The following is a 17,556-nucleotide window of genomic DNA, read 5'->3' as shown; positions in this document are numbered from 1 at the left end:
ATTAAAAAATGTAGTTAAAATTTAGTCCATAACAGTATGCTGAATTGTGTGAAGGTTTTTTAACACTGATATCGCCTAATTCATAGTAGTGCACAGATTTAGATCATATTGATTTTTATGGAGCAGATTCATGTAATATTACAGCTACAATAAAATATCTTCTTAACACAGGAACAGATCCAGTAGTAATAACACTAGCGTTTATTCTTGTGATTAAAGCTACAATGGTAGTTGCAGATTCATTAAATGGGTTAGTTTGCCCCTAAAAAGTTTTCATTGCTGCATTAATTTCAAGTAATATAATGTTTGAAGATGATACTATAGTTTTTAGAAAATGGTAGTAGCTAGCAGGATTTACTTGGACATTAGATTAATTAAAATATATGACTATTGAACTATTTAGGATATTATAGTTTTAAATGAATATAGATTTGATTGATTTTAATGATTTTAAAACTATTTTCAATAGATTTATACTAGGTAAAAGCGTATATAAAGAAATAAAATTATACTCTCATAGATTTTGCTTTAATACTTAATTAAAATACACTGAAAATAGTGATTGACTTAATTTAAAATATTTAAAAATTTATTAATGATTTTAATAATTATCAAACAAATGCTAATCATAAAACTAGTTTTCATAAATCTATTTAAAGCTTATTATCAAATCTTTTAATATTTGGAGTAAATATTTAGTTTGAGATATCATACAACAACAAAATTTAAATCCATATTATTGTTATAAAAATTACTATTTTACTTTAAATTGAAAATAGTTAACCTCCATAATATATTTTATTATAATCAATACTTTTATATATTTATAATTTACATTGTAACTAATACTTAAACTATGACAATTATCTGATTCTTACATGGTCAACATGTTAGATTTTTAATTTTAAGTATGGAACACATCAGTTATTATTCCATTTAATACATCGAAATTTTATAATATATTTATAAAATAGAACTAACTATTTATTAGTTAGATCTAATAATGCTTAATCTATTTTTTATCACTCGAATAAATTTTTAAGAAAAATTTCATATATACTGATATCTAAACCACCACCATTCATCGGTAACAACTATTCTGCGTTATTTTGATCAAACACCAAATACTATCTTAACCTAACAAGCGTATCATATCTTTTTGAAAGCTTATAAACATGTTCTCTTATACCACCTTCTTTCATTAAATATATCTCCGCGGCAATAAAACATGCTATATCAATAGGGTTTTCTTTAACTTAAATATCACTAACTTAACATAGCATAACAAAAAAATCTTAATATTTTTCGATTTCTCTAGTTATTTCTTTATTTTTAATTTAATATAATTTTTAAATCGCACTATCAACATAGTCTTCAAAATACTCAAAACCTACATTAAAATTCATTGATTCTAATGCTTGTAATTCTGTATTTATATCTAAACATCCTCCAAGATTAGCAATTAAAAACTTTTAAAGAAATTCATTTTCAGAAGTTTTTCCAGCCATTCCTTAAGCTAATACTAGCAATTAAGGATCAAATTCCTATGAGATTCGATGTGAGAATCCATAAAATAATCTAAAAACATCACGAGTATATAAAAATAAAGGTGGAGCTTCAGGAAACTTAGATCTATAATAATTATATAAAGAAGTTTGTTAAAGACTTAAAATATGTGCAGTAATAGATGTTTCTGATATAGGTTGTGAAGATCTTTGGCGAAGCAAAATTCTTTTTGCAGTTAAAAATTAATCTAATGGATTAAATAACGGTAAACGCATTTTAATAATAAATAATTAAGTATTATGTATATAATAAGTATAGTTTTATCATTTTATTTGACTTTTTATTACTGCTGAAAAACTTAATAAGATTGTATAATCATGTAAAGAAGTATACTACTAATTTTACTAATATCCTTTATATATGATGCTGTTCTATCTAATAATCAATTTAGTTCAAATAATATTAGTAAAGATTTAATGTGAACCTTGAATATTTTGGGTAAAACTAAATGCATTTTTGTATAATATATAATGAAATAAGTATCAATCACTTTATTCGTGTTATTCTTCTGGAATAGCTGCATCATCTTAGTATTCATCTTCATACTAGTCTAGCTTTTAAGTTTAACCTTTTTCAATAGGTTTCGGTTATTTTTCTGATAAACTATCTCTATATTTCTCTACAGGTGTTTTTTCTTATTTAATTGTAGTGGTTAAAACTTTAGGGCTTACTATGTTTTCAACCTTTTTAACACGTTTTCTGGGTCTATTTTACAGCGCCTATTCAGCTAATTTATCATATAGAACAGCTCTTGTTCCACTCTATGTTTTATCTAGAAGCTATGTGACAGTTTGCGTCTAATATTACATTTCCTACGAAGCCTATTAGTATTAAGAATCTTATTAAAGTGCAGAGTTAAATTATTATATAATAGTAAATAAGTTTTCAATGACTTATTCTGATGTTTACTAAGTGGAATTATTAGCATTTTACATTGCTCTAAATAGTCTTAGGATATTTTCATCACTTTCCTGAGTTGTTAGCATAGATTCATAAAATTCAGCCAGTTATGACTTAAGAAATTGATTTTCGCTTCTCAGTTAATTGATAATATCTTTATATTGGTAGCTTTCTAGCTACGCTCCTGCAGCGATAATTTATAACTGTGAATCACCCCCAGCCATTGTTTACATCAATCCTTAAAGTTTATCTTCAGATTATTTAGCACGCATTTCAGCTGCTTAGATTTTTGACTTTTATAATTCATAATTTTCGGGTTTAGATAAGAATATTCGAAGCTTTTTTATAATAGATGTATCTAATTGAGATTTTTTAGTAAAAGTTTTAATATTATCTCGAATTGAATGATTTTCATTTTCTAAACCTTATAGACGAGTTTATGATTTTTTAAGCTTATCTTGTGTAATTAATTATGATTCCTATACTTAATTTATATATAATTTCTATTCTTCAACTTATTATTGAAGTGAATCAATAGTATCCCTAAATCTTTATTCAATTTCCGCTTAAATATCGTGTATATTTTATGGAACCTTTTATGTTGATTTTTATTATTCTTAAAGTAATTTTAACTTATTTTATAAAGTAAGTATTTTTTCAGCACGTCCTTAGAATTAATTAACATCCAAATTTGAATATTCTTAACCAGTTTCTTTTTAAATAATTTATTTCAATTTCGTATTTTCTTATTGAAGTTAGTTAACTTTTACATTTATTTCACCAAATTTTCCTAATAAATGCTCTGATTCTTTGGACTTTTCTTTTATTTGGTTTTTATAACTCTGTTCTATATCTTCGTCCATAGGTAGTTTAGATATTGTAGATTATTTCCCATTAACTTTTTCTAAATTTTAATAAAGCTGTGAATTTTCTGTTTGTAATTGATTTATTAATTATATCTGCTACTAAAACCTAGATTTTTAAACCTCTAGTGCAGCATTAAGTTACCTATTTTTCCCAGTTAATTCCGAAAATTTTTTACTAGCTTCTGAGGACATTTGAAAGGTGAATTATTCATTATTTGTAGTATTTGAGCTGGCACGTACTTAGTTTGTTAGCTGAATGTTTTCTTCTTCTAGTGCTCGTACACGAGAAAATAGGTCTTTCACTTATTAGTTCTCACTTTATGATGGAAGAGGCTAAATTTCTTTTTGTGTAATAGATTTTCTAGCACTTGTAAGCGAAACTTTCGAAAATGGTTTAGCTTTTTACGGTACAGGGCAATCAATATCAAGCCCTGAGTCAGAAAGGTCAGACATTTTTGTTGCGGAACAATATTATATTGTTATATGTGGTAATAAATATAGATATTTACATTTAATGCATCCTTAGTTTACAGTATTTAAGATTACTAATGTACGGCCGTTAACTTTCAGTTTATTGTTTAAGCCTTTGAAATCTCATATATTAGACTATGGATACAGCTTAGAATCAGAATTTTAAATGGATTTTGATATATCATATTATGAAATATTACTCAGTTAATAAACTTATTTACCGGTATCAATTTTAAGATATTTTTAATTCTCTGACCCATTTTTATAATTTTTTCCATTAGCTTGCCCTTCACCTACATCATTACAATCAGGATAATTTGTTACTTAGATTTTTGATAACCTTATAGGTATACCTTAAAATTCATATGTTATGAAGTATGGCTCTGCATTACATGAAGGAGTATAAAATGGTTTATTAGATGTGGGTATCAGATCTGCTATTCTTGAAGCGTATTACGATTCTGATTATTTCAAAAATTGTAAAGAAAGTGATAAAATGACAGACTAACTATTAAGTGAATCAGTCCAGAAATGTTAAGATATTATAGCCTAAATAAAATAATATGATTGCGAAATTATAAATGAAATGCATATCAATAACCCAATAATAGGCCTTTAGGGTAAAATTGATGTTTTTGGTTATAGCAAAGAAAAGAATCTAAAGCTCATAGTAGAACTTAAAACCCGTTCTGTAAGCTCGTTCCACAAAGAATCACACTACAAATAAGTATCAATGTATGCATATAATGAAATTATGTTTAATTAATCAGAAAATATTTACTTCGATGCTATTGGAATTATGGAAGATTCTGGAAGCCGAATCTTTAGCAATTAAAAATTTACAGCTACAACTAAATTTTTAACGAAAAATTCTAGAGAAAATGCATTTCTTTCTCATTGTTTGGATTTAATTTTGATTCAAAGGTAAGTTTATGTTTTATTAATTAGTTTACTATTATAATATTTGTAGAATCCAAAATCTTAAGTTGAGATTTCTTCAGTTATTGATAGATTTCTTATCTAACAGAAAAGTAAAATAATGTTCAACCAATATGAAAATGCTTTTTAATTACTAAGTTCAGATTTAATCATTTTTAAAGAAATAAAGTATTCTTTTATTTAACATTTAAAGTAAATTTTAGGGTTCGATTTGTATAACTTAAGAAAATTTTAAGGATTAAAAATGTCCAATATGAAAGTATAGATATAATTAGGAATCAGAAAATTTTAATATGATACGAATTAGGAAAATGGTCTTTATAGATTACAAGAATTAAATGTAACAGGGGAAATCTAAAGATGCGGTATATTTGCACGAGTTAAAGACTAGTGCCTTTATTCATCTACAGAATTGAATTAAAATTGTTCATATCATTTTACTCCTGGTACCAAAAATTAACATATTTCACTCATTCTATTTAATTTTAATATCCCACGATTTTTCTGTCTTACTACTCCAAAAAAATATATTTTAATAACAAATACCGAGGTTCTAATATAAAATGAATTTTCACTTAATCTTTCATCTACTATAACCGAGATACAATAATAATAAGATAGAAAAAAGTAACCAGAATATTTAACTTTTAGTTAATATTTAAACCTCTAAATTGAATATCAAACATCCCAAATAGCTATAGACACATCATTACCAGATACAGATTTTTTATATTGTGTTTTGTCTAGAGCTTTAGTTTATATTGTAGGAGAAAACCCAAATAAGAGAATTAATTTTTGCAAAAATTTTATACAATTTTATACGAAAGGTACTGAGATTTCTAATCAAAATCTTGCTATTTCATTAAGTGACTGAACAGATTTTCACTGTAATGAGTCTATTTTGATATTCTTATAAATACCGTCAAAAACGGCTCGGCTTTATCCAGCCTTGACACTTGTGCGCCATAAAAGTTCTTTTGTTAACAAAATAACTGAGAGTACAATAATGACTAATAATAAAATAATTAATACAACGATTGCAGTTAATGTAGAGATCTTAGCAAAAGCCTGATTGACATCGTTTTAGATTATAAAAGGTACATTAACATTGTGAACTTAACATAAAGTAACGACTATTTATGCAGTAAATATAATAGACAGTGGCAATTAAGAATAAGGTTGAGATTCTATAAAATGAATTTAAAATTAGGTTTCAACACTGTTGTTAAAATAGCTGCAAATTGCATTTTCAGTGGCTTATAAGTTTATAAGTTGAAGTGATTTGTTTTACGCAGTGAAATAAATTCCTTTAGATTGCTAAAATATAACATTTTATATCAAATTACATAAGCGAAATTCAAGTTCTACAAATCTTTTATTTATCTGAAAAACCAAATTTGCACATGGGCCAGACAGATCAAATTGACATTTTTAAACTACCTTAAGACCGATATCTAAAGACGCGAAAAGTTAATTTTGAATTGGAATTTAAAAAGTCAAAACATCATCCATTGATATATTAATTTCTTAATTTCCTATTAATTCAAAGCAAGATGGAGATATAACTCTAGTAATTGTGAAAGATATTTCGTTATTTATGAAGCTTTGATCAGTTATTAATAAATTACACTATAGAAAAACAAGCATTTTATAATATCTGGATCATTTATATTATAATATAATTAGTATGTTTATAGAATAAAAACAAAGTTATTTTTTAAATGAAATTAATATATGCTCAGTTTCCTTCATTCGCTATCTCATCTTCTATTCCAATTGGGTCAAAAATGCTCCCTTTGAGACTTTTAATTCTACCCTATTCCCACTGATGGAGAGGACAATCACTGAAGCAAACACCGTCAAGCCAAGTATCAATAGAGCAGAAATACATTTTTTCAAGTCCCCATGCTGTAGAATGAAACTTGTAACTGTCAAAAACACTTACAACTCCTTTTCTAAACCTACTTCCAATACATTTCTCAGGAGTTTCATTACCGCCCAGATATATCTCTACATGTACCATATTGTGTTTTTGGGGTCTTTTAAAGGTATCTTCATATCTCCCTGCATAAAATACCAAATCCCCTGGTTTAATTTTATCATGGGAGTCATATCTTAAGGGCAAAGTATCAAATTAATAAGCTTGATTAAAAAATAAAGGTTTAAAGCCTAAATCATCCTCCATATCATACAAGACTTGTCTAACAAGACCACAACAATCTAACTCAATATAGTAAGTACTTAGCTCTGAACCATCAGGGTGCTCACATTTTCTGTAAGGAACTCCAAGATATTTAAATGCCGTGTCGATAAACTTTTACCTTAATATTTATAGTTATTCCGGAGTCCGATGTTTTGGCTATAGCTATTTTCTAGCCAATGCATTTAATTATATTCTTTTTTATCTAAATTATTCAAAGGCATCCTAAAGAGATGGTTATGATTAAGGTGCAAATAAATCTGGGACATCTTCAAGTTATTCATCCATTTAAAATTTTGAAAATTAAGTGAATGCGAATTGACACTATATAATTATTAGTATTGATGGTATTTTTATTTACAGAATATAGTTGAATCAAATACTTTAACTATTCACTTAAAATCCATATCTTTAGCTGAAAATGCAACATAAGAAATTAAAGAATTAGATAGTAAAGGTAGTGGAATTATTTTGAGTGGAAATTTTGATCTATCAAGACTAGATTAGGTAAATTATCTAGATTGTTATTTAGGCTGAGATAATTTAATATCGTATTATTTTTTATATAAACTTGATTAATATTTGTAACGGGAAAGAGAAACATTAACCTCTTCTTAGCTAAAATTTGCTGTTCTCTCAAGAATATTATCATACGCTGATTTTTTCTAATAGTTATTTTCATATGTAGTAATAGCTTGCAACCCATCTGGTCCAGTACAGTATTAAAGTTTAAACTACTTATTATAAGTTTAATTAGATATACTAGGAAACTCTCTGCCTTTTAGAAATACGCGAAGTTCTGGGACAGTTTTAAGCATTAATGAGGAAAGTGATTTAATGTTTAAATATATTATTACTAATAAAACGTGTGGAAATTTGAATATTCATACAAGGTCACTCTGCAGATATCTCATTCTAAAGTATTTGATTTTCAGTAGTAATCTAGTTAGATTCAATTTTTTATTCTTCAACACTAACTGATTCAACAATAGTAATAAGATTCTAGATTATGCATTCTTTATCAACTGTTTCAAGTGGGGATACGTCCTTGTTAATCTAAGAACTCAGTTGAGTCTTTTCATTATGTCTCGATAAAACATTATTGAAATATTTGTTGACAATTATTTAATCTTTCTCCAAAATATCTATATTTTTATTTAAGTCATCGATTTCTTAAATAATACTCGGTAAAACTATTTAATTTGAAATGCACTTGTTATTAGCATCTTTTATAGTTTACACTGAGAAAAATTAATTTTTTAACTCTTCAAAACTTGCTTTATATATCTACCTCTATATTTCAATCTAATTATCACATACCTTGGTTCTTTAAACCATTAAATGTTTAAGAGTATCACAAGTATCCATTTTTTATAAATAATTATAATATATAAAATTAATATTATAGATTAGTACCCGATTTGAATATATAAATATAATTATAATATAATTCTAAATTTATTAATTATCTTTTATTATTAAAATTACATAAAGATAATACTGAAAAAATATATCATTATTATTGACTTATAATAGTCTATGAAAATCGATGTTTCTATTTTTCAGAATATCTTAATATTTTGTTTTTATTTAACAATTTACTAAATAAACATAAACAATAATTCATTTCATGAATGTTATCTTATAAATAATAAATATTATTCAAACAAAAATATAATATATTAAAAAATCTTTAATATATCCTATTAAATTTCACTTCAAATGGGTTGCGGTGGTTAAACCTAACCAGAACCAACTATTTTATAACCAAACTAAGTATCACCTACAATTATTAATAATGCAAAAGAAATTTTTAATTCTCTAGATGTAGATCATGATAAATAGATTTCATTATAAGAGGCTACTACAGGATTTGCAAAAATGGATATTAAATGGTCAGAAGACTAGATTAAAACATTCATCTATCTAGTAGATGCTGATTTTAATGGCTAACTAGATTTTAATGAATTCAAACGATTTCTTATAGTAGCAGTTGTACACAATGATCCAGAAATGTCGCGTGAGGATATGTTATTTTATGCAGCAGATTTAGACTGCAGTGGACGAATCGATAAGAAGGAATTTCTTGTTATTTGTGCAAAATTAGAATACTAAGACAGAATTGGGATGGAAAAATTAGTAGATATTGTAGAAGAAATTGTTGGCGAGGATCATTTAAATCATGATACTTTTGGTGTACTAATGGCCAGACTAAATGAAATCTTAGGAGAGTGAAAAGTTATAGGTATCCAGATAAAATATAGCAAATTTTATTTCAAATTAAAAAATTTTAAAGCAATAAACAACAATATTTATAATATAATATTTTTACACCCATAATTCACTTACTCCAAAAGAAATTAACATCTGAGAGAGAAGTCGTTATTAAACTTAGAATAAATTACTTAATTATGTATAAATATACAAGACTTGTTAAACTAGGATAAACCAATTAATTCTAAACATCCAAATAATCACCTCGGTTTCAGTGTTTCTTTACTTTTTTTTTCAAAACTACTTTATGCAAAACAAAACAAATAACTCCTAAGGAAGATACAATGGCGGACATTGCAGCTATTTTCTTAAATGACGCGTGTTTATAGTCAAGAATAATTATTTTACGGGCTACCGCTGTAACAGCTACAAAAACCATTCCAGAGGCGTAGTGTTAATTTTAATCAAAATGAAGCATAGAAGAATGCAGGAGTTCTGTAGCAATAAGAACGTAGAAAAAGGATGATAATACTTTTTATTAGCTTGAAAAACCTAAAACAAAATGATCTGGGTCGGAGAATGCTTTGAAAAGTGTGTATAGTAGGTTTATAAGAGAGCAAATAGAAAAGACAGCAAAAACTAGTGCCATAGCAGCTGTCATAAAATCAGTAAATTAAGCTCCTTACTTTATTGCAAAATGTGCTACGTCGTCTATGGTAATTAGCTAACGGTTTTATCTTGAAAACGGATTATTAGAACGGGGTTTTGTATTTATTTTTGGTGGAAGTTTAGGCTGTATTTAATGTGTCACCGTTGTTTAAGGAAATTATCTATATATACCATTAGCTGGTGTTTGTAGATCATATCCTGAGAAAGATTCGTTGGGAATCGCAATTTTCATTTAATAAAAATATTATTATATAATATATGATATAATATTGATTATATCAATTTTTTGTTAAATATATGTAAAATTATAACATATAAGTATATACTTGTGAAAATGAGTTTATTCGTAACTATTTAAATATCGTTAAATAATTTTTTAGTACCATAAAGTATTGTTATAAATAGACCACTAGAATTATGTTTAGAAAAAGTAACTGAGTTTACGTCAGAAGAGTTGATAGCATAAGTTAAATTTTCCATAGATGATGTTTCTTTACAGTCTAATTAAGTATCTATTTTGAATGGAAACTATGACAATTATATGAACATAGTTAATTCAGATAGTACTTGCCTCGATTTTAAGTTGAAATCATCATTTTAACTTTATCTTTTTAAGGATAAATAAACAGTCTGTCTTTATACGTGTTTATATAATGAATCTCCACGAGTTACGAATTTTGATGTTTCAATAGCAGGGAATATATTAAATTCATATTTTAAAATATATAAGTTTATTCTCATAGATAGAATTAATAGTGAAAGATATCCGAAAGCTCTGCTTATTAATATTAGTAGGACTTACTTTTCTCGTTATGCGCTAATTGATGTTTAGTTATTAGATATTTTTAATCGTTTTATTGTTATTGAAGAAGCTTAAATCAAGCTTTAATATTAAAACGGAAGCATTCATACATATCCAATTACACCATTTTCACCTACACATAATTTTCTTTAACTAAAGTTTAGTGTGGAGAGATCTATACTAATTTAATAGACTCTTATTTTAAACGATTAATATTAATATATATTTAATGATATAGTTGCACCACATTATCGAACAATTTGGACGGTTCTATCCGTTTTTATAGGATGTATTTTTATTTATTATATATTGCACTAATACAGATTAGTACTTATTTCTAAACTTTCTAGTAAATTATAAGTGTTTGTTTTGAGATTTGTATTTTTTTAAAGAATAGAGTCTATGTTATATGAAGCAAAAGCTCATTATCTACCTAGTAATATATATCAGAATAATAATCATCTAAAGCGAAAAGAAATAAAGTTTATTGAGAAATAGAAATCTGTAGACTAAGAAGTAGCGGAAAATTCGATTGCAGTATAGTAAATATTTCATGAAGATGATATCAATAGACTTTTAGCATACCTTTATCCTTAAGCAGAGGTTAGTTTTGAACAAAGTTAAAATGAAGTAATTAAGCCAGTTTTTTTAGTAAATAATAGTTCAGAGACGAGCGCAAATAAATTATCGAGCTGTAACACAGAGTCATAATTCACTTTTATTGATGATTTTTCTGCTTTAGACCAAAAATACCTTTCTATTAATGAAAATTCAAACTATGGTGCATTATAATTTTAAGAATAATAATTTGAAAATTTTAATAATTTGATTTCTATAGACCCCTCTTAACTAAAGAAGATTTATTAAAATTCTGCTAATAGTTTATCTAAATAATAATTCAAACTTACAACTAAACTTAAATAAGAGAGTTATAGTGAGTCTATGGAAGCCCAATAGGTAGTGTCTATATAGCAATATGTTTCTTCGTTTGAGTCAACTGATCAATCATCAGAGATAACTGAAAATAGTTTTAAGTTAAAACCTTTAAATATTAAATAAATAGGATCTACAAATCGCAAAATGCATCAAACTTACACATATAGTTCAGATTCAGAAAATTCTAACCAATGAAATCTGGTGTTGTGTTAATTAGTATTTATAGTCTTTATTAGTATTTTTATGTTAATTGCAGAAAATAGTTATTTGCATTAAATTAATTATTAAACTATAAAGCATATAATTTGAGTATCTATATTATTAACCTAATTTAGTCTGCAGAATGACACTAAATAATAAAACTTTGCTATAATATTTTTAATGAAACGTTAAAATTCATCTTAAAAAGCACATAACTAGAAAGAAATTTGTACAGATTTTAGGATAAAAATTATTTTTAAAAAGTTCTCAAGAATTTTTACTATCTGACTTTATCACTTTTCTTCATCCATCTTAACTATTACCACTAAACAGTCTCGACAACGATTTATTCAATTAACTCGCAGAAGCCTATTAAATCATATTTTCATTATTATAACGCTATAAAACTAATCATAATGATGTATTAAATTCTCTCTTTTAAAATAATATAAAACATTGTTTTATATATATAAGTATTCATTTCATATTACCGATATTTTTTACTCATTATAACTAATATAAAACAAAATCGCTCCTCAAATCGCAAACTCCATAAGCTCCCTGAATTCCTTTACGCCAAGAAGCCCGTCTACCTTCGCAAAGCGTTCAATCAGCAAGCTGCTATCAACGCACCCAATGCATGCAGTGAGATACTCTTTCGTATGCATTTCCTCCTGAAAACATTCCACAACGTCCTGCGCTCTGCACGATTTCAGCAGCTTTTTGAAAGCTTCAAGTTTATCGTATTTTTCACAGCTTTTTACGTCTATTAACATTCCCAAATCTGCCATTTCGGGAGCAAAAATTTGAATTTGATTTGCATTTTTAAGTGCGATTAGCAAAGTATTTTCAGAAGTTTTGTAATTTTCAAGTTTTGCGTAAAAATTTGCATCTAAATACCTTTTTAAGTGTTAGATAGAATCTTCCGAAAAATTCAGTTCTAAATTTGATTTTTTGGCCAAATCGCATTTTTAGATGAATTTCAATATTATATCAGTTGTTAATAATGAAGTGAAAAATTGATTTTAATTTGAAACCCGTAATTTTTTAATGTAAAGTTTGTAATTTTAACCAAAAATATCTTTGATTTTGCGGATAAATAAACCAATTTTTTAATATAGTACGTCTGATTTTTGATCCAACAAATAGTTTTTTAAGTCATTATCATCTAGAGAAAGTTCGTTGATATAAGCTTATGCATTCTTCATGTACTTGATAAATTCAGTTTGCTCGTTTTGATTAACAGAATTCCTAGGTTTTTAATTAATTTCAATTCCAAATTTAAACTCTAAATAGCAGATTGAAAAATCATCAAAAAGGTATTCAAACTTTTCTAAATACGATTACAATTCTAGTTACTCAATCCCAGAAACAAATTTATAAAATAAACACTTTATCATCTACTAGAAGTTAGAGCAGAGAAATTCATCGCCACACTCCTCAAAAATAAGGGTCTTAACAATTTCAAAGTGGTGAGCAAAGAAACTAGAAATAGCATCTCGTGTACTTGAACATCCTCCATAGTTTAGGTTATCAATATTTAATGTAATTTCATGAAAATCAGGCAATGCACCGAGAACGTGAAAAGCTTGCGCTGCAGCTACAATACCTTAGTCTTAAACAGTTTCCTGATGCAAAAATGGAAAGAAAGGAAGCAAAAGTTTAGGTTTCTAAACAATTTTAGGGATCGAAAACTAAAGAGAAGTGAAAATTTTCGGGGTGATGATTGGTGGAGAATTTGGTAAAATTTTAAAAGAATTGAAAGGGTGATAAGTAAAACTTTAGAAAGGTAAAGGGTCTGGGGTCAATATCTTATGTGGAACTGGAGAATTTATATTTGATATTTATTTTTCGCTTTATATTTAAATTTAAGGTGTTTCTGGAGAAACAACCGGTTCATCGCCGTCAATAATTTGTAATAATGTTACAGAACCATTTTGTTCCCAACAGACACCATTTTCACAAATTTTAGCACCAGTTGGAAGTGCGATCCACTCGATCACGCATACTCTTTCTACGTCGATGACGAAGATCTGGGCGGTCGTGACCGAGAGAATGAAGCCCTCTCTGCTGAACAAAACTCCGAGGTCCTTCTGCATCTCTGGATGTTTTTGCATTACCGTTTCGAGCTGAACCGCGTCCTTGAGCGAGAGTGTCTGGTCGATGACGCTGTCCTCGACTGAGAAGGAAAAAATCTTGCACGAGGGCCTGCATGCGTATATTTTGTTCCTGAAGAAGCAGCCACCGTGGAACGTATTTTTGCGGAGTTTGGTGCCTATCTGGACATCGGGGAGGAGCAAAAGCTTCGTGAGCGTGGAGACGATGATTTGGTGCTTGGACGAGTTGATCTGGACGATCGCGGAGTCGAACTGCTCGGAGAAAGCGACCTGGTCCGAGTCGATAGAGTACGTGAAGAGCTGCCCAGTGCTGGTCCCAAGGTACAGCAGCTCGTTGGCGAAGTGGATGGTGGTCACTCCCTTGACCTCGTAGGACGAGTGGTGGGTGGACTGGGTGAATATTTCGGTACCGAGGAAGCCCGTGGCTATGGTGAAGAACTGGAACGTGAGGAATTGTTGGACGACCTGCTTGATCTGGAGGGGGAGGCGCCTGCCGTCGACCGAGATCTGGGTGTCCGAGAGCTGGTAGACGAGGCCGTCGCGGGATACCTGGTACTGGTACTGGGGGCTGTAGTCCTTCGGCAGCGCGAATGAGCGCTGGGACTTGTGGTACATTTTGAGGCTGGGCCGGATATACAGTGACAATATAATAATCATTACCTACTGTACAGAAGCGTCTGCGCAAACGGCTTGTAATGGCCGATGTCGACGGCGGTCACCATCTCGTCATTGCACTCAAACCACTGCTTCCCGCTCTTGACGACTGCGATGTAGTGGCCGCCCTGCATGATGCCGTAGTGGCAGATGAAGCCGATGAGCTGGTACTGCCCGCCGTGCATCGCGATGACGTCATTGAACGCCACGGGGGTGTTGTTCTTGAGGTAGGACACGCCGTAGTCCGTGTACTGCGCCGCGAACCGCTTCAGGTTGATGAACAGGTACTGGCTGGTCTGGACGATTTCGTTGTGCTTGTCCCCGCCATCCGCCTGCTTGCACTGCGGGCACTTCCAGCCCTCCATGAACTGGGGAGTGTAGGAGTGGGCAATGCACTCCGCCAGCGACACCAGCCGTTAGTAGTTGATGCCCTGGGCCTTCCTGAACGAGTCGACCACGTCGAGGTCCTTTTCCTTTTTGTTGAACTGCCTTTCCAGGTCTTTCGACTGTACCGTAACCTGCAGTTGGCCATTCTCCAGCAGCTCAAAGTCCGACTCCCAGCACTTTTTATCGCTGACGATCTTGCACAACCTATCGGAGCAGAAGGGGCGCGCATGGGACAGCACGGCCTTGTCCACTAGGTCCTTGTACGTGGCGGGCTTTGACTTCTTGAGCTGGACGAGGTCGTCGTAGCCCATGAACGGGATGTGGACCGAGATGGACTGGTACCTTTGGATCTTGATGTTCACCCACTGCTGCACAAAGTGCTGCGTTGCGGGGTTGGAGTCCGCTACTGTCACAATTACCACGTGCTCCGTGTCAAACTGCTTCACGTTTTGCTCCATGCTGCCCTGGAATATGCCCTGCTCCATGCTGAACTGCCGCTGGAATCGTTACTTCTAAGCGTTGACCTCCGATAGCTGGTCTTGGGTCAGCTGAGCACCCGCGCCTCCTGCCGGGCTATCCGCCTCTTCCACGTTCTAGTCCCCGGCCTCCTCGTCCGCGACGACCTCCTCGCAGTCTAGCTCCATGACAAACTCGTCGTAGTAGAGGTTGATATTCGAGAGAATGGTCTTGAGCTCGCAGCAGTCGAACTCTAAGCTGTAGAAGTGGAACTGTGGCTAGAGCATCTGGATTTTCTTCCGCATCATCATCGTCCTGATGGCGTCGAACAGGTTAAACTCGACCAGCTCCTCGGACAAGTCATCCAGCGATATCGTCATACTCAGTATTTTGCTCCCGGGGGCGATGATTAGGAACCTGACGTTGACGGCGGAGTCGCTGGCCTGCTCCCTTTGCTGGGGCGGCGTCTGCACGATGTCAAGGTCCAGTCCGTTCCCGCAGGAAAACCCGTTCGAGGAGTACCCGCACTCCTTGCAGTCGACATGCGAGAAGTCCTCTACCCTGATGCTCTTCTCCACGTAGGAGTCCATGCCGGCCTCGAAGCCGCTCCTGCTCTGCCTGATGAACTCGTCCCTGTCCTGTATCTCGGGCTGCGGGACAAATTTGCCGGTGCTCACGTTAGACTCGTCGCACAGCTTCATGATGAACCGCTGCAGAATCTCGTTGGAGTCGCCCTGCTCGGACGGGTCCAGCTCCGGGAAGGTGTCGAAAATGCTGACGAGCAGCTCTTTGGGGTTAATCGCCTTCTTCGCGCTCTGCTTCTCCCTCTTCCTATACAGGTCCACCAGTGTGGAGACGAGATAGTCCTTCGACTTAATCTGCGATAGGTCCAGCTGCAGAGCCAGCTGTATCGCGGAGTTGATAAAGCAGGTAGCGCCCAGGTTCTCTAGACCGAAGGGCTTCATTAGAAGGGAAAGAGGACGAAGTGTAAAGCGATTATTATGCTGGTCGCCGTATGATTGCATTTATTTAAATTTCTGCAAAAATGTCATTCCAGCCTACACTTTTGCTGCCGCCGCTGCTCCCCCCGGCTTCCTGCTCGGCGGAGATAAATAAATTGCTGGATCAGACCCATTACTACTTCCAGCAGAGGAGCTTCCAGGAGGCCCGCACGCGCCTCTACGAGGCCTACGCGCTGTTTCAGGAGCGGGACGCGCTCTTCGACTACTACAAGTGCTACTTCCACACGATGAACGGCTACCTGCTGTTCCTCATGGTGCAGTACGACGCGTACGCGGAGCTCACCCCGGACCCCGCGAAGTTCCTCCAGCTCGCCATGGTCTCGCTCATCGACGCGATCGACATCTCCCAGAACCTGCAGACCGCCGACCGCGCCGTCCCGCGCTTCTACATCGGCTTCCTGTACTTCTCGCTGCACAAGTTCGGCCTGGCGCTCCGGTTCTTCCGGCAGGCGGAGACGCTGGCCCTCTCGGCCGAGGGCGCGTCCAGCGCGATCAGCACGATGGCGAGCTACGACGTGGCGGTGTGCGCGCTGCGGGGGCTGCAGAGCGGCCTGAGCGTGAAGTACGGGGAGCAGCGGATGGCGTACCAGAAGGAGAACCTGGTCGTCGTCCAGCCCGAGACCATGCGTCTGGACAACCCGCGCTTCGAGCAGCAGACGGAGGGCCGGTTCGATATCGTCGACACCGTGAGCCAGGCCGAGATCGAGCGCCTGGGCTTCGTCGGGCTGACGAGGGCGGAGGTCCCCGAGGGCCAGCTCCGGTTCGACTTCCCGGACCAGATGGACAACCGCAAGACCAAGCAGCACGTCCTGGCGCTGAACGAGGAGTTCCGGCGCCTGGGTGCCCAGTTCCGGCGCTCCGTCGGCGAGAGCCACGTCTACACCAACCAGTGCCAGCTGGCCGTCGCCGAGTGCCAGCGGCTGTCCGAGGCGGCGACCGAGCTGCTCGAGTACGACGGGGTGCTGCGGACGCGGCCCGCCGGCATCCTCACGGACATCCACGACCAAGGGGACTACGTCTCGCGGGCCCTGGACCAGTTCGGGGCCAAGTTCGCGAAGATCCCCAAGCGCGCGCTGTACGTGGAGGTCAAGAGCGGGAAGAAGAAAGGCAAGAAGGGCAAGAAGTGAGTGGCGAGTATTACGTTTACGCCTGCCTT

At 33.5% G+C, this 17,556-nt stretch overlaps 14 protein-coding genes across 14 annotated transcripts; 5 read left to right on the top strand and 9 right to left on the bottom strand. All coding sequences in view use genetic code 6, as the record gives it.

The window, feature by feature from the left end:
- Positions 1-8: 8 nt before the first annotated feature.
- SS50377_28182 (uncharacterized protein) lies at positions 9-566 on the top strand (the record flags this gene model as incomplete). Its single annotated transcript, XM_067911958.1, has 1 exon — positions 9-566. One exon carries the CDS (start codon positions 9-11, stop codon positions 564-566), a length of 558 nt encoding a protein of 185 aa, XP_067760980.1.
- A 456-nt stretch (positions 567-1,022) lies between these two features.
- On the bottom strand, positions 1,023-1,781 carry SS50377_28181 (uncharacterized protein; the record flags this gene model as incomplete). Its single annotated transcript, XM_067911957.1, has 1 exon — positions 1,023-1,781. The coding sequence occupies one exon, from the start codon at positions 1,779-1,781 to the stop codon at positions 1,023-1,025; it is 759 nt and encodes a 252-aa protein (XP_067760979.1).
- A 267-nt stretch (positions 1,782-2,048) lies between these two features.
- Positions 2,049-3,785, bottom strand: SS50377_28180 (uncharacterized protein; the record flags this gene model as incomplete). The annotated part of the gene is made up of 1 exon (XM_067911956.1): positions 2,049-3,785. The coding sequence occupies one exon, from the start codon at positions 3,783-3,785 to the stop codon at positions 2,049-2,051; it is 1,737 nt and encodes a 578-aa protein (XP_067760978.1).
- Positions 3,786-3,846: 61 nt separating this feature from the next.
- SS50377_28179 (uncharacterized protein) lies at positions 3,847-5,616 on the top strand (the record flags this gene model as incomplete). Its single annotated transcript, XM_067911955.1, has 1 exon — positions 3,847-5,616. The coding sequence occupies one exon, from the start codon at positions 3,847-3,849 to the stop codon at positions 5,614-5,616; it is 1,770 nt and encodes a 589-aa protein (XP_067760977.1).
- An 8-nt stretch (positions 5,617-5,624) lies between these two features.
- On the bottom strand, positions 5,625-6,389 carry SS50377_28178 (uncharacterized protein; the record flags this gene model as incomplete). The annotated part of the gene is made up of 1 exon (XM_067911954.1): positions 5,625-6,389. One exon carries the CDS (start codon positions 6,387-6,389, stop codon positions 5,625-5,627), a length of 765 nt encoding a protein of 254 aa, XP_067760976.1.
- A 91-nt stretch (positions 6,390-6,480) lies between these two features.
- On the bottom strand, positions 6,481-7,230 carry SS50377_28177 (uncharacterized protein; the record flags this gene model as incomplete). The annotated part of the gene is made up of 1 exon (XM_067911953.1): positions 6,481-7,230. One exon carries the CDS (start codon positions 7,228-7,230, stop codon positions 6,481-6,483), a length of 750 nt encoding a protein of 249 aa, XP_067760975.1.
- Positions 7,231-7,334: 104 nt separating this feature from the next.
- On the bottom strand, positions 7,335-7,760 carry SS50377_28176 (uncharacterized protein; the record flags this gene model as incomplete). Its single annotated transcript, XM_067911952.1, has 1 exon — positions 7,335-7,760. One exon carries the CDS (start codon positions 7,758-7,760, stop codon positions 7,335-7,337), a length of 426 nt encoding a protein of 141 aa, XP_067760974.1.
- A 76-nt stretch (positions 7,761-7,836) lies between these two features.
- Positions 7,837-8,310, bottom strand: SS50377_28175 (uncharacterized protein; the record flags this gene model as incomplete). Its single annotated transcript, XM_067911951.1, has 1 exon — positions 7,837-8,310. One exon carries the CDS (start codon positions 8,308-8,310, stop codon positions 7,837-7,839), a length of 474 nt encoding a protein of 157 aa, XP_067760973.1.
- Positions 8,311-8,664: 354 nt separating this feature from the next.
- On the top strand, positions 8,665-9,177 carry SS50377_28174 (uncharacterized protein; the record flags this gene model as incomplete). The annotated part of the gene is made up of 1 exon (XM_067911950.1): positions 8,665-9,177. One exon carries the CDS (start codon positions 8,665-8,667, stop codon positions 9,175-9,177), a length of 513 nt encoding a protein of 170 aa, XP_067760972.1.
- Positions 9,178-9,427: 250 nt separating this feature from the next.
- Positions 9,428-10,057, bottom strand: SS50377_28173 (Phosphate-starvation-inducible E family protein; the record flags this gene model as incomplete). Its single annotated transcript, XM_067911949.1, has 1 exon — positions 9,428-10,057. The coding sequence occupies one exon, from the start codon at positions 10,055-10,057 to the stop codon at positions 9,428-9,430; it is 630 nt and encodes a 209-aa protein (XP_067760971.1).
- Positions 10,058-10,159: 102 nt separating this feature from the next.
- Positions 10,160-11,758, top strand: SS50377_28172 (uncharacterized protein; the record flags this gene model as incomplete). Its single annotated transcript, XM_067911948.1, has 1 exon — positions 10,160-11,758. The coding sequence occupies one exon, from the start codon at positions 10,160-10,162 to the stop codon at positions 11,756-11,758; it is 1,599 nt and encodes a 532-aa protein (XP_067760970.1).
- A 542-nt stretch (positions 11,759-12,300) lies between these two features.
- SS50377_28171 (uncharacterized protein) lies at positions 12,301-14,496 on the bottom strand (the record flags this gene model as incomplete). Its single annotated transcript, XM_067911947.1, has 1 exon — positions 12,301-14,496. The coding sequence occupies one exon, from the start codon at positions 14,494-14,496 to the stop codon at positions 12,301-12,303; it is 2,196 nt and encodes a 731-aa protein (XP_067760969.1).
- Positions 14,497-14,534: 38 nt separating this feature from the next.
- On the bottom strand, positions 14,535-16,403 carry SS50377_28170 (Ubiquitin carboxyl-terminal hydrolase family protein; the record flags this gene model as incomplete). The annotated part of the gene is made up of 1 exon (XM_067911946.1): positions 14,535-16,403. The coding sequence occupies one exon, from the start codon at positions 16,401-16,403 to the stop codon at positions 14,535-14,537; it is 1,869 nt and encodes a 622-aa protein (XP_067760968.1).
- A 20-nt stretch (positions 16,404-16,423) lies between these two features.
- SS50377_28169 (uncharacterized protein) lies at positions 16,424-17,527 on the top strand (the record flags this gene model as incomplete). The annotated part of the gene is made up of 1 exon (XM_067911945.1): positions 16,424-17,527. One exon carries the CDS (start codon positions 16,424-16,426, stop codon positions 17,525-17,527), a length of 1,104 nt encoding a protein of 367 aa, XP_067760967.1.
- Between the last annotated feature and the right edge of the window lie 29 nt (positions 17,528-17,556).

The sequence above is a fragment of the Spironucleus salmonicida genome, chromosome 8 (genome assembly GCF_000497125.1).
Source record: "Spironucleus salmonicida strain ATCC 50377 chromosome 8, whole genome shotgun sequence".
Classification (NCBI taxonomy): domain Eukaryota; phylum Fornicata; order Diplomonadida; family Hexamitidae; genus Spironucleus; species Spironucleus salmonicida.
This window is presented reverse-complemented; position numbering and strand designations above follow the sequence as displayed.